At 55.4% G+C, this 13,829-nt stretch overlaps 1 protein-coding gene across 2 annotated transcripts in view; it reads left to right on the top strand.

The window, feature by feature from the left end:
• Tfdp1 (transcription factor Dp-1) overlaps positions 1 to 13,829 on the top strand; it is a 45,278-nt gene that overhangs the window by 20,290 nt on the left and 11,159 nt on the right. For both annotated transcript variants that reach the window (XM_090341846.1, XM_090341845.1), the window contains exons 3-8: positions 658 to 724; positions 6,825 to 6,931; positions 10,409 to 10,533; positions 11,554 to 11,719; positions 13,232 to 13,375; positions 13,735 to 13,803. In XM_090341846.1, the coding sequence (XP_090197972.1) occupies positions 658 to 724; positions 6,825 to 6,931; positions 10,409 to 10,533; positions 11,554 to 11,719; positions 13,232 to 13,375; positions 13,735 to 13,803 (678 nt within the window). The remainder of the gene's footprint in view (positions 1 to 657; positions 725 to 6,824; positions 6,932 to 10,408; positions 10,534 to 11,553; positions 11,720 to 13,231; positions 13,376 to 13,734; positions 13,804 to 13,829) is intronic.

Below are 13,829 nucleotides of genomic sequence, written 5' to 3'. Positions count from 1 at the left end.
TGTGACTCTTTCCCAAGAAATGCCTGCTCCTCTGTTGGAATTGCAGGGCCCAGTGGTCTGGCCAGGGTCTGAGTCTTGGCTGGTATGTAGCCAAATGTCCTCTCTAACTCCCCTCTGTCACCAGCATTTTCCCTGTGGAATCACATTTGGCCACCCCTGGCTTACTTACCTTGCATAGTGGTGTAGAAAGCCCCGTCCCTGCCTCCTCTCCCTGCCTCAGGCCAGTGCCTGCGTAGGCTTGACTTTGGGATGAGGGTTCTTCAAGGGCAGGGCAGCTGCAGCCCCAGCCCCTGCCTGGACTGGGGCTTTTGCTGGCTAAAGGAGAGAATAGAAGGTTGGTGTGGATCTCCTGGAGGGGGTGGCCAAAGGTGACGGCTGGGTGATGAGTTAGCATGGTCTTGGCTGTCATGTGCTGCCTTTTCTGAGCCCTGCACACAAGCACTTTTCTCTCCTCAGTGACCTGGGTTCTGCAGGTCATCGGGAGCCCTGTGGCATGGCTGCCCCCAAGGCTGTCCCTTCTGGTCAGTCAGGCCACTGGCCTTCAAGTAACCTGTCCTTTGGGGCCATTACTTAAAGATTGCACAGATGGTTTGTTAACAGCTAGTGGTGTGGCTCTCTAGATGCTGTATTTACTGTTGTTGTTGTTACTCCCTGCAGGCCAGCCTAATTGAAGCCAACGGAGAACTAAAGGTCTTCATAGACCAGAACCTTAGTCCTGGGAAAGGTAAGGGACCCTGATTTGGAATGTAAGTCTGCTGATGAATGTATGAAGTGGGTGTATTGATGACGTGCTCACCAGGAGCCAGCCCAGGGCGGTCAGCCCTGCATTGCCTCCAGTTGCTCTGCTGAGTCTACTTTCCAAGGTACAGGCTCTGTTTGCAGAAGCACAGGCCTGAAAACACAGAGTAAGGAGAGAAGTTGGGTCACTTGGACTTTCATCTAAAAACGGTTGCCTCGCCCTGTGGCTCTACAGGGTCCTACGATTGGCATCTGATGAAGGACTTCTACTTGGTGTAAGCCCCAAGTGAGCTGGCTAGTCTCCCAAGACGCTCCTGCCCAGGAAAGTGGCTTTGAACCACCAGCCTCAGAGCTCAGCCTCCTGAGCAGCTAGGATTATAGGTGTGAGCCTCTGGCACCGGCCAGGGCTGGCTCTGGGAGGAGAGGGGGGTAAGAAGTTGAGCCCTCCAGTGCCTCTCATCTCAGTCCCCACAGGGCAGCCATCATAGCTGTGAGTGTCACACTCGCCTGGGGACTTCCTTAGATGAACCATCTCCTAGACAGGGCCCGGCCTCAGTCCACACTGCGTTTCCTGCACTCTGTGGTGCACACTGCCGGGTGCAGCTTGCTTTTGTTGTGTGGGGGAGAGACTTGCGAGTTCGTGTTGTACCAAGGTGTATCTGCTTGCTTGGTCCAGATCTTCACAGGCACTCATCCAGAGCCAAGGCTCAGGGGCCAGGTTCTGAGGACGAGCCCTTATTCCTCGTTTCTGTCTTTTTTTTTTTTTTTTGGTGGGTCATAGGGCTTGAACTCAGCCTGGGCGGTGTCCCTGAGCTCTTCAGCTCTAGGCTACCGTCCTACCCTTGAGCCAAGCCCTACTTCCCCTTTTCTAGAGGTTAATTGGGGATAAGAGTCTCAGGTCCTTTTGTGCCCGGGCTGGCTTTGAACCTTGATCCTCAGATCTCAGGCTCCTGAGTAGCCAGGGGTACAGGCGTGAACCACTGTCCCTGCCTCTGTCATATTTTTTTTTTTTAAAGAAGGGTAACCAAAAAGAAAAAAACTGGCACTGGTGGCTGAGGAGGCTGAGATCTGAGGATGACAGGTCAAAGCCACCCTGGGAAGGAAAGCCTGCAATACTCTTGGCTCCAGTTAACTACCAAAAGAAGCCAGAAATGGAGCTGTGGCTCAAGTGGTAGAGCACTAGCCTTGAGCAAATAAGCTTGGGGGACAGTGCTTAGTCCCAAAGTTCAAGCCCCAGACCAGGACTAAAAAATAAGCATCACTTGTTTTCCTCCAGTGGTGAGGCGCTTTGTCCCTTGGCCACGGCTGCCTGCTGCACCCTTGGTGGTTTGTGCATCTGGAAGCCCGGTGCCTTCACCCCTAGAACCAGGTCCAGATGCTGCTCTAGCCATTGCTGTGTCCTCCCTGGATAGCCCCCCAGGGGCTGTCGCTGCCTCCTCCCTAGAGACCAGAGTGGGGCAGCTGGGAGAGGACTTGCCTGCAGACTTTGACCCTGCCAGTTTCCATGTGGCTCTGTGGGGTATGCTATCAGCCCCTGCTGCCAAGGCTGGCCTGCCCCTTCCTGCTTGCTGCCGGCACAGCGTTGGCCTGGGGGGTTTCTGTGTCAGCGGAGCTCGGCAGCATTCATAGCTGTTTGGGACATTCCACGTTGCTCACCCTCCAGTAACGTTCTGACAAGCACCAGGCGATGCAGCAGAAATGATGGTGGGGTGGTGAGTGGCGTCCTTTCCTCAGGCGCCGGGCCCTCCAGCCCCCTGTGCACCTAGGTCTCGGGCCGCCCTCCTTTCCTGTGCTTGGTTTGTTGGGAGTTGGACGATGAATAGACTTGATCTGCAGGATGAGGACATGGTGCGGTGTGATTTGTCCTGCGGTCACCCTGCTCTGTCTGTGACCGTTGTTCTGGCCGGCCACTTCTTGCCCTTCTCTGCGTGTTCCGGGTGTCTGGTCCGTGACTTTCGTGGTTGGCCACTCGGGTCCAGTTCGGCTCCCAAGTGACTCTAGGACAGCTCAGTTCTGTCCCTGAGGCCCGGTGGTGGTGACCGCACCTGTCCATGCCATCTCACATGCCATGAAACTGCTGTGGAGTTGGCACACTCATGCTGTTTTGGGATGTTAGATTAACATCTCCCTTTGTTCACAGCCTAGCCTCTGAACGCCGAAGCAGGGCTTTGTGGCATCTGGGTGCCCAGTGGGCAGGGCAGGGGTCAGGGCCCTACAGCTGGGAACGTGCACAGTATTTCGTGGCGGAGTCAGATCTCGGAAAATAAATTGGAGCTGACCAGGAAATAGAGTCAGGGAGAGGACTGAAAACCAGTGAGGTGTCACCCCTGTACCTTCTCCCTGCACCTGTGGCCAGCTCACTTTGAGGCCCTTGGGCCAGAAACAGACTTCACTCACCAGGGGAATAGTAGGACAAATTGGGCTCTGGAGAAACCTGCATGATAGCCAAGCTGCCGCCTTGATAGTGGTGCAGAGTAGGGGTAAGACTGGGCTTCTATGTCCTACTGGGCCCCTCGCCCACACAGAGCCCTAAGTGGCCACGGCCACTTGTGTCACCGCCTCTTCTGCTGCTTCAGAGGGCAGTTTCCAGCCCCCTGTCCAGTCGGGTCTAGAGGATTAGCCATTGCAGTGCGTGCTTGTGAGTGTGCAATCCCAAAGCCCTGTGTGGGGTGGAATGCCTTAGGACTGCAGGGCAGACGTGAGTGCTGAAACCTTGGGCTTCGTTCAGGGCCGTGCATAGTGTGAGGAATAGCCTCCTTCCTCCTTGAGGGCAGTGCGCAGCCTGAACTGGCATGCAGGCAAGGCGCTGGGGCTAAAACCTCCTCAGACAGCTCAGGGAGACTGATCACCCCAATCCTTGAGACTCACAGACTCCACAGACCCATGAGGCAAAGACCACTGGTGCTGCTTTGTTCCCTTCCTGGCACTGAGTGTGTCTGTGGGCCTCACTCACCTGCCCAGTGATCTCAACCATGGTTTTAAAGGTTGTATGATGACCCTTGCTACCCTTCCTCCCCACTTTTTTTCCCTTTTCTTTCTATTTTATTTATTTATTTGCTAGTCCTTGGGCTTCAACTCAAGGCCTGATCACTGTCCTTGGGCTTTCTCAAGGCTAGAGCTCTACCACTTGAGCCTCAGCACCACTTCTGGCTTTTTCTATGTATGTGGTACCAAGGAAACTAACTTGGGTCTTCATGCATGCTAGGCAAGCACTCTACGACTAGGCCACACTCCTGGCTCCCTTTTTTCTTTCTAAAACTCCTGTGTCTTACTTGTATATTAATGTAACCCTTCTTTTCCTAGAAAACTCACAGGCGTCCAGTCCTGCAGCTGTTGTAGTGTGAATGACCTAGCTCCCAGCTCATGCTGGTTCTAAGCTGTTGCAGTTGGTGCTTCTTGGCTTCCTGGGTGTTCTAGGCTGTAATAATGGGAATGAACTCGCAGTTCACTCCTAGTCCTGTTAGCATCACAGCAGTCTGGCTTTCCTGCTCGTTCTAGGCTGTCATGGAAGGTGGCCTGGCTTCCTGCTCGTTCTAGGCAGTTATAGTAGGACAAACTCGGTTTTCAGCAAGTCCGGGTCTGTTGTAGTCAGAGCAGTCTGGCTTCCTGCCTATTCTAGGCTATCATGTTCTGTAGGCTGTTATAGAGGGAATAAACTTGGTTTCATGCTAATCCCGGACTGTTGTAGCCTGGCTTCCTGCTTGTTCTAGGCTGTCATACAGCAGCCTGGCTTCCTGCTTATTGTTGGCTGGCCAGGTGAGAATGGCCTGATTCTCCTCTTCTCAGCTGTTTAGCTCCTGAGTTTGGGTGTCTCTGCCCAGATGTGGCTGGTGACTGTTGCATCCTGGGTCTTCCTCTCCTTGCTGATAGAACAAGGTGTCTTCCCTACCCCCAGGTGTCTGCACTTTTCTTCTGCTTCAGCATCATGTTCTTGGTTTTAGAATGGGACAAAAGGAAGGGGGAAGAAAGTTTCCTAACAGTGATATGGTAAGACCTGTGTGTGGTCCATGCAACCTCATATATGTACTCGTTTCTCTTGATGCACTGACCCTACACATGTGGACCAGAGTACGTTGTCTGGCCTTTCTGCGGCAGTGAGGCAGGAACTTCGGGAAGGAGAGTCCCAAGTTAAACTGCCCAGTATACCTTCAGTGAGTTGCCCAAGGAGCCAGGAAGTGTCCTTGGGGTGTCTCAGCAGTGGTCAGCACAGCTCTGCTGTGCCCCACAGAGCACGGATCAGGACTGCTGTGTGAAGTAAACCCTGGAACCAAAGCTGTCAGTCTAGGGCTATCTCTAGCAAATCAGGTGTCTTAACATACTGGGCAAAATAATAACCCCTTAAGTAGTTCATTGAAGGAGGCATGCGGATGTCCCCCAGGTAGACAAGAAGGCTCCCTGGCTAACCAGGGAGCACTGCTTCACCAGTGTTTACCAGTGGCTGAACAGGTTGAAAACCAGCCAAGGAGAAGGGTGTGTGTGTGTGTGTGTGTGTGTGTTTCAGTCTTAAAAGCATGAATTTTGCTGTTTGCTTCGATGTGAATGAACCTCGAGGATGTTGTGCTGAGCAGAACAATCTAGATCTGTGGGGAATTCAGCCTCTTCAAGGCTGAGCAGAGGGAGAGGGGTGGGCGCAGGTGACGTTCAAGGCTGAGCAGAGGGAGGGGGTGGGCGCAGGTAACGCAGGGTGGACCTGGACTTATGCACAGTGTGGCAACATGGCTGCACGCAGGGCTCTGAATTAGTGGATTCCACTGGTCCTGCCACAGATACAGACCCTTGAGTAACTGAGGTGACGGACCTGTGAACCTGCTTTAAATAGTAACCTTTTAGCACCTGCTATGTCCCCTCATGTGTTAGAGGCCTTACACAGACAAAACAATGACTTTCATTAGCATGTCCTAATTGAGCCAACAGTAGGCTTCATGGTGACATTTTCAGTTGCACCTGCACCATATTTTGATCATTAACCATTGTCTTTCCCTCCAGCTCCTCCTTGGGTCCCCTTCTTCTCTCCTAACAGTCTGCCTTCCATTTTCATGTTCTCTCCTCTCCTTTTCCCCCACTCCACATATGAGCAAAACATGCTATATTTGTCTTCTCATTCTGTCTTGTTTTATCTAACACAATGATCTCTAGCTTTATCTACTTTTCTGTAAGTGACATAATTTCATTCCTTATGGTTGAGTAATACTCCATTGTGTTGCATACACATTTTTCTCTATCCATTTGCCCACTTGATGGGAACCTGGGTCTGATTCTGTAATTCTGGGTCTATTCTGAATAGTGAATGACATGATAGATACCTGTCTATCATGTAGATATATATTATGTGCTGACTTTGATTCCAGCATGTGGTCAAGTATGAGTGGTATAGTGTGGCAGAATCCTAGGGTGGACCCTCCCGCCCTTTCCTCAGAAGGTGAGTTCATTTTCTAACTCAGTCAAGCTCCTTCATAAAGATTCTGTGGCACTCCTGATGTTAGGGAACATGTTAAGTATCCCCTTTATGTCGTCAGGCTAAAACAGAAGTGGAAATACTCTCATACCCTCTCTCCCTCTCCTTTCCTCCCCTTCTTCCTCCCCCTCTTCTTCCCCCCTCTCCACACACACACACACACACACATGGACACACACACATGCACCACACACATGCACACACGCACACGCACAGACTTGTTTGTATGGAGCTTAGACAAGGCTTTGTGCCTACACTGGTGTTTTTTACGTGCATTCTACCATTTGAGTCATACTTTCAATTCTTTTTTTTTTTTTTCTCCTCTGTTTTGCTAATGAATTGGAGATAGAGTTTCAGTTTTGTCTGCCAAGGCTGACTTTAAACTTCCCCTCTCAGATCTCAGCATTCCGAGTAGCTGGGGTGATAGGTGTGAGCCACTGGTGCCCAGAGTGGCATCCTGTCTTGCCTTGTGACTGGAAGAGTTCTCAGGGGGACGAGCCTGGAGGCCGGTGGTGAGAGGAGAGCAGAGGACATCTGCTACTGCCTGGAGAAGCTATAGGAGTTCAGAGGGCTCACTGAGGCACCTTCTTCCTGGAAAGTATGGGGCCCTTACTGTGCCCTTGTGTTGCAGGTGTAGTGTCTCTGGTGGCTGTGCACCCATCCACAGTGAACACACTCGGAAAGCAGCTCTTGCCAAAAACCTTCGGGCAGTCCAATGTCAACATCACACAGCAGGTGGTAAGTGACAGGGTGAGGACGGGTGTGTGGGGTGGCAGCTGCTCCACTGTGCTGCCTGGGCGCTTTGGGTTCCCTGACCCCGCTCCGAGGGGGACACTGTACAGCAGTAGATGACCTGGACATGGCCCTGAGCACCAGAAAGTGACTTGAGTGGGTGTGGGGAGGGGGTGAGCCAGCTTCCCACCCACGGCCTCTGGTGTCCATGCAGTCGCAGGTCTGAGCCCAGCAGAGGACACTGAAGTGCCCAGGCCATGCAGCCACCCTGGCCTTCGTCCATATCCATTGCCTGGAGAGCTGGGGGTTCAGGACACAGATGAGGAGGGGAAGACGGAGGTGGGAGGGGAGGGAACGCAGACGTGCCAGAGATGCTGGGGCAGATGGGGGACCGCCAGTTCCTTACCTTTCTGCATCACTGACGAGGAGCCCCACAGGAGCCTGCGCTCCCTCTCATCAGCACGCACCAACTTCAGCACGTCCAAGTGTTTTGAGGTTTAGATGGGAGTGGCTATGGGGAGAGCAGGGCTTCTCCCTAGTGAGAGGGAGTCTGCTAGCCGGCCCTGCAGTCAGACGTGACGGAAGCTAGCTCTGGGTCGTGGGGGCGGCACACGTCATACTGCAGTGCTCTGTTGCACTTGGTGCCAACTAAGGCCATTTTGATAAAAGCTAAACTTCAGTTTCTGTTCTGCTCTATCATTTCTGTAGGTTGATGTGAATACTCTATTTTATAGCAGCATTTAGCTTGGTGAATAGACTTTAATTACAGCAAGAATTCTGCTCCCCCCCATCCCCTTCCTCTTTTTCTCATGCTAGTGCTGGGGCTTTTTTTCTGCTCACAGCTGACTCTAGCACGAGATAAGAGTCTTGTGGATCTTCCTGCCCAGGCTGCCTTTGAATGCCTTCGGAGTGGCGGAGGTTATAGGAATGACCTACCAGCACCAATTCTACTTTTATTGTCCTATTAATGGGCTGAATAAAGATAGTACAGTGGTGCATCTTTAACTATGAAAACCAAATTAGTGATTTAATTTGAGCTGTGTTGGGAGGACTTAGTAATTCTGTGTTTCAGGCTTTGTAAAATGTGGGTGTGTATCAGCTTGCATGTTGCAAATGGTTCTTAAACCTTGTTTATGAATCAGAGGTTTTGGAGAATGTGTCTCGGGCAGTCACCTGCCAGCTGCTGTTGAAGAGAGTGTTGAAGACTGTTGTGTTGCCTGCTAGTGCAGCAAAGTGCGCAGAGCACAAGGCCTGGGCTCCCCACGAGCCCTTGTGGGTGAGACTGGGGTGCCTCCTGCACCAGAGGAAAGATTTGTGGTCACTTCCTACTTCTACCTTCTTCTTGAACCTCTAGAGCGGTAGTTTTGCATTGGTCTATATTTTTACGTTTTTTTTTTTCATGTAAGTTGAGTCACCCGTAATAGCCAGAGCTTATTCTCATTTCATTTTTAATAGTCTTTGAAATGAAGGCGCAATGCATGGCCGTAGGGTCTCGGTCCCACTTGGGAAGAGGGCCGGGGTGAGGGGGGGACCCTCCGGGCCTCACTTCTGCCTTCCTCCCTTGTGGTCTTCCATCTTCTTCTATGTTCTTCCGTGACCACTTGGTGTGTGGGCTGTGGGCGCCTCGAGATGGTCTGAAGCCACGTTGTTCACAGACTTCAAACCAGTTTCAGCCCCCAGCTGTGGCGCTGGGACAGAGACTCGGCCCCATGACCCTTTATCGCCTGCTCTTCACCAAGCCCAGTGCCCTGGGTGTTTGGCAGCTCCTGGGATGCAGATGGGGATCTCAGGCCTTGGTGCCCGTGTGATGAAGCACAGATATCACAGGGTCAGGAGTGGGTCTCCTGACCTTCCCTTGGCAATCCACAGACTGCTCCGTGGAGCAACCAAAGCCGGGAAGTGCACTGTTGAGCAGGCTGGTGGGCCTGCCAGATGGAACGCACCCCAAGCCAGCCTGGTGCCGTCCTGGGCTTCCCCAGGAAGAAGCGGTTCTCCTCGGCGAGCACCTGCTGTGTGCTTTATTCTAGCTGCACACTGGGTCGATTGTAATGGAGAGGAGCTGCAAGGAGCCAGACTGTGGGACTTGTGAGGCCAGTTAGCCTTGTTTCCAGGCCCATGGAGAGTCCTTTGGGTGTACAAGGGTGGTAGCAAGCGCAGCTCCTGTCTCTTAACTGTTCTGGGGTGAGGAGGAGATAGCATTACTGTCTTGGGTGAGTGACCTTGCTGAGCTGAGCCACAGCCTGCGCAGTGGCTACCTTTCCAACTGCGGTGAGCCTGTGAGCAGCTCAGCCTCGCAGTGGTCAGCGCTCCCTGAATGTCCACTGCGGTGAGCCTGTGAGCAGCTCAGCCTCGCAGTGGTCAGCGCTCCCTGAACGTCCACTGCGGTGAGCCTGTCGGCAGGTCAGCCTCGCAGTGGTCAGCGCTCCCTGAAGGTACCATGTGTCTTCTAAGCAGGAGAAGTCTTGTGAAGCACCGCTCTGGGAAGGAGCTTTGCTCTCGGTTGGTCTGGTCTTCACAGGCTTCGCTGCTTTGGTTCCTGTCTTCCTCTCGAGTATAGTGCGGTGCAGACGAGGCTGGAGCCTCGAAGGTGGACGTGCACGGCCTTAGGCTGCGAGCTCCGTGCTTCCTTAGCATTCCACTCACCCTCGACTGGAAACTTGCTGTTCCCAGTGGCATTTGGTTTCAAGTTGAATGGCTTAATGTTCACCAAGTGTTTCTGACCTAGAGCTTTGTGATGAGGACTTTGAACACCTGGCTCTTTAGTGAGCTATTTGGGGTAGTGTCTGTGTCCAAAGACCATCATTTCACTCCTAACGGAGGGAACTAAAATGGCAGACTGGTGCTTCTTCCCTAAAAAAGCAGTGCTGCAGACCCCAGCCTGGCAGCAGGAGCTGCTCATCCTGACTCCTGAGGGCTCTTCTGGAACGCCAGCGCTGGCTCCCAGGCTAATCACACCACTGCACTTGGTGTCTGCGTATCAGGGCCTCCCCGGAGAAGGGCCCTTGGGCACAGTACCTGGGCATTTATTTAAAACAAGCCCACAGCACAGGCAGCTCACGAGCTAGCTTTCTGTGTGGGTCTGGGCATTTGTTTTGAAAGCTAGTCTTTGTTTTTTTTGGGTCTCTGGTGCTCTGGAAGGATACAGTTTGTCCTTGTCAGTCTCATTAAGTGAAGCCAGTCCAGACATGGGATGGTAGCCCTGGTGGCCGTGGAAGTGTCTGCAGTGTGGACCCCTCTGTGTCCTCAGCACAAGAGCCGGCCACGTCTATTCTGGCCTGCCTGGGCTGGCTGCGGCTTTTTGATGCTTTTGTCAACTGGAAGGAAATGCCCAAGCTAGAGGGGAGATGGAGCAGCGCCGTGCCCTGAGCGGTGGTGTGGGCCTCTGCTCTGTCCCCGTCTCACTGTGCTGCAGATGTGAGTGGAAACCATGGCAGCATGGTGACATGCAGTTATCTGATTGTTGTGACTCTTTTCTGACTGTAGGTGATTGGTACGCCTCAGAGACCAGCAGCCTCCAACACTATTGTGGTAGGAAGCCCACACACCCCCAGCACTCACTTCGTGTCCCAGAACCAGCCGTCTGACTCCTCCTCGCCTTGGTCTGCTGGGTGAGCACCCCCGCCCGAGGGCGGCCCTGTCCGGCATGTCCCCCACCCCAGGGGAGTGCGTGTCGTGGAGTCTGTGGTGGGGTGTCCGTGCATGCAGAGTCTCAGGGTTCAGGCCCACCACCGTCTGTGGGACGCTGAGGGGTGAGCCGCTCTAGTCTGGCAGCTGTGCTTCCCAGGAAGGAGCTGTAGCTCGAGAAGGCAAGATACTGATCGCCATCTTGTTCACCGTTGAGCTGGGACAAATGTCCGCACTGCTGCAACACGTCCTCATGAGCGTGACCAGCGGTGGCCTTCCCTCGGAGCCACAGTGCTCCTGGGTGTGGCAATACGCCCCTGCAGTCCCAGCTGCTCAGGAGGCAGAAGCAGGAGGATCACAAGTTCAAGGCCACTCCAAAGTTACGGAGACTTTTTTTGTCTCAAAAAATTCAAAATAAAAAAGGGGCTGGTGATGTAGCTCGGGTACCAGAGTGCTTGCTCTCATGTGTGGGGCAAAGTGGCAGGCCCACAGAGGCCACACACGGACATTCCCGTCAGCCACAGCCGGTCGGGTCTGCCGAGGCAAAAGTCATCTCCACCCAAAGCGCAGCCTTGTTCCCTGCTGGTCACACTCCTATCTCCTCCAGTCTGCAGCACATGACTTAATTGCCTGTGCTGACATGTTTCCACCAGTTGTGGTAGTTGTGAGGTGGCCCTGCACATCTGCATTTCCACTAACACGCCTATCTGCACCGGTCACCATCTTTAGAACAGTGGTGCTTAGTGTGTTGTATGGATCAGACACGCACTGGTGCCTGCCCTTCGCGTGTCTGTCCACCTTCCCTGCCATCTGGAGGCACACGTGGGTGATCTGGCCTCATAAGCATTTTCTTCCTGATGTTAGACCTGTGGACACTTGCCCATGGCCTCAGTGCCTGGGGGCACCTGCACACAGGGGCTTCTCTGCTGTGGATAGTCTTTCTCGTATTTGAATTCTAGCTGGTTGTAAGAACGCTGACAGTGTTTCCTTCTCTGTGTTTTTAGGAAGCGTAACAGGAAAGGTGAAAAGAATGGCAAGGGTCTGCGGCATTTCTCTATGAAGGTGTGTGAGAAGGTGCAGAGAAAGGGGACCACTTCCTACAATGAGGTAGCTGATGAGCTGGTTGCGGAGTTCAGTGCTGCTGATAACCACATCCTACCAAATGAGTCAGTAAGTTCTGGGTAAGGCTGGGGCTGTCAGAGCATTGCTCGGGGCCGGGGCCTCAGGCCCCCAGGTCCTCAGGTCCCCAGGTCCCCACATCTGGGTGTCAGAATGTCACTTGGGGCCGGGGTCTCAGAACCTCAGGTCCCCACGTCAGGGTGTCAGGGTATGCTCCGGGCCGGGGCCTCAGGACCTCAGGTCCCCACGTCAGGGTGTCAGGGCGTGCTCCGGGCCGGGGCCTCAGGACCTCAGTCCCCACGTCAGGGTGTCAGGGCGTGCTCTGGGCCGGGGCCTCAGGACCTCAGTCCCCACGTCAGGGTGTCAGGGCATGCTCCGGGCCGGGGTCTTAGGACCTCAGGTCTCCACGTCAGGGGGTCAGGGCGTGCTCCGGGCCGGGGCCTCAGGACCTCAGTCCCCACGTCAGGGTGTCAGGGCGTGCTCTGGGCCGGGGCCTCAGGACCTCAGTCCCCACGTCAGGGTGTCAGGGCATGCTCCGGGCCGGGGTCTCAGGACCTCAGGTCTCCACGTCAGGGGGTCAGGGCGTGCTCCGGGCCGGGGCCTCAGGACCTCAGGTCCCCACGTCAGGGGGTCAGGGCGTGCTCCGGGCCGGGGTCTCAGGACCTCAGGTCCCCACGTCAGGGGGTCAGGGCGTGCTCCGGGCCGGGGCCTCAGGACCTCAGTCCCCACGTCAGGGTGTCAGGGCGTGCTCCGGTCCAGCGGGGAGGACCTCAGTCCCCACGTCAGGGTGTCAGGGCGTGCTCCGGGCCGGGGCCTCAGGACCTCAGGTCCCCACGTCAAGGGGTCAGGGCGTGCTCCGGGCCAGCGGGGAGGACCTCAGTCCCCACGTCGGGGTGTCAGGGCGTGCTCTGGGCCAGCGGGGAGGACCTCAGGTCCCCACGTCAGGGGGTCAGGGCGTGCTCCTGGCCGGGGCCTCAGGACCTCAGTCCCCACGTCAGGGGGTCAGGACGTGCTCCAGGCCGGGGTCTCAGGACCTCAGTCCCCACGTCAGGGGGTCAGGGCGTGCTCCGGGCCAGCGGGGAGGACCTCAGTCCCCACGTCAGGGGGTCAGGGCGTGCTCCGGGCCAGCGGGGAGGACCTCAGGTCCCCACGTCAGGGGGTCAGGGCGTGCTCCGGGCCGGGGCCTCAGGACCTCAGTCCCCACGTCAGGGTGTCAGGGCGTGCTCCGGGCCGGGGCCTCAGGTCCTCAGTCCCCACGTCAGGGGGTCAGGGCGTACTCCGGGCCGGGGTCTTAGGACCTCAGGTCCCCACGTCAGGGGGTCAGGGCGTGCTCCGGGCCGGGGCCTCAGGACCTCAGTCCCCACGTCAGGGGGTCAGGGCGTGCTCCGGGCCGGGGCCTCTGGGCCCCTTTCGAGGGCATCACGCGTTGTTTTGTGTGGAAGGTTGCATCTAGATGTTGGGGCATTTCTGTACTTGGAGGTGGCCGTGCCCAGGACTGGGGCCGGCGGTGTGCGGGTCTTTGAGCCCCCGCCTCCCGGAAGGTGTGCTGCTCTCTGCCCGCAGGCTTACGACCAGAAGAACATCCGTCGGCGCGTCTACGACGCCCTGAACGTGCTCATGGCCATGAACATCATCTCCAAGGAGAAGAAGGAGATCAAGTGGATCGGCCTGCCCACCAACTCCGCCCAGGAGTGCCAGAACCTGGAGGTGCTCGCGCCTCCGCCGTCCAGCCCCCCGTGGGAGACCACGCCCTCGCCCTGCTGTGCTGGTCCTCACGGGGCCTGCTGAGCCGCGCAGGCTCTGCTACTGGGATGCTGACCTCCGACCACTGTCTAAACTCTAGCAGAGCTTAGTCTTGGGCCCTGTTTGCAAGACGCCATTTCTTTTTGTCCATGACGGAGCTCTATCCACAGAGAGAAGTGGGGTCAGGAGTAGGGTGTGAAGCTCCGGGCACACTGGCCCTCTTCTCTGCCCAGCTTGCCTTGCCGGGAGTCATGGAGGTGTGGTGGTGAGAGCAAGGGGCTGTGGTGCCATGCAGAGTGACATCTCATGGGGTCTCTCTACAGGTGGAGCGCCAGCGGAGGCTGGAGAGGATCAAGCAGAAACAGTCCCAGCTGCAAGAGCTTATCCTACAGGTAGATGGCCACCTCCGCTGGACCCC

This window comes from Megascapheus bottae, chromosome 11 (assembly GCF_031878675.1).
Source record: "Megascapheus bottae isolate mThoBot1 chromosome 11, mThoBot2.hap1, whole genome shotgun sequence".
In the NCBI taxonomy this organism is placed as follows: domain Eukaryota; kingdom Metazoa; phylum Chordata; class Mammalia; order Rodentia; family Geomyidae; genus Megascapheus; species Megascapheus bottae.
Note: the sequence above shows the minus strand (reverse complement) of the source record. Positions and strands in the feature narration are given on the sequence as shown.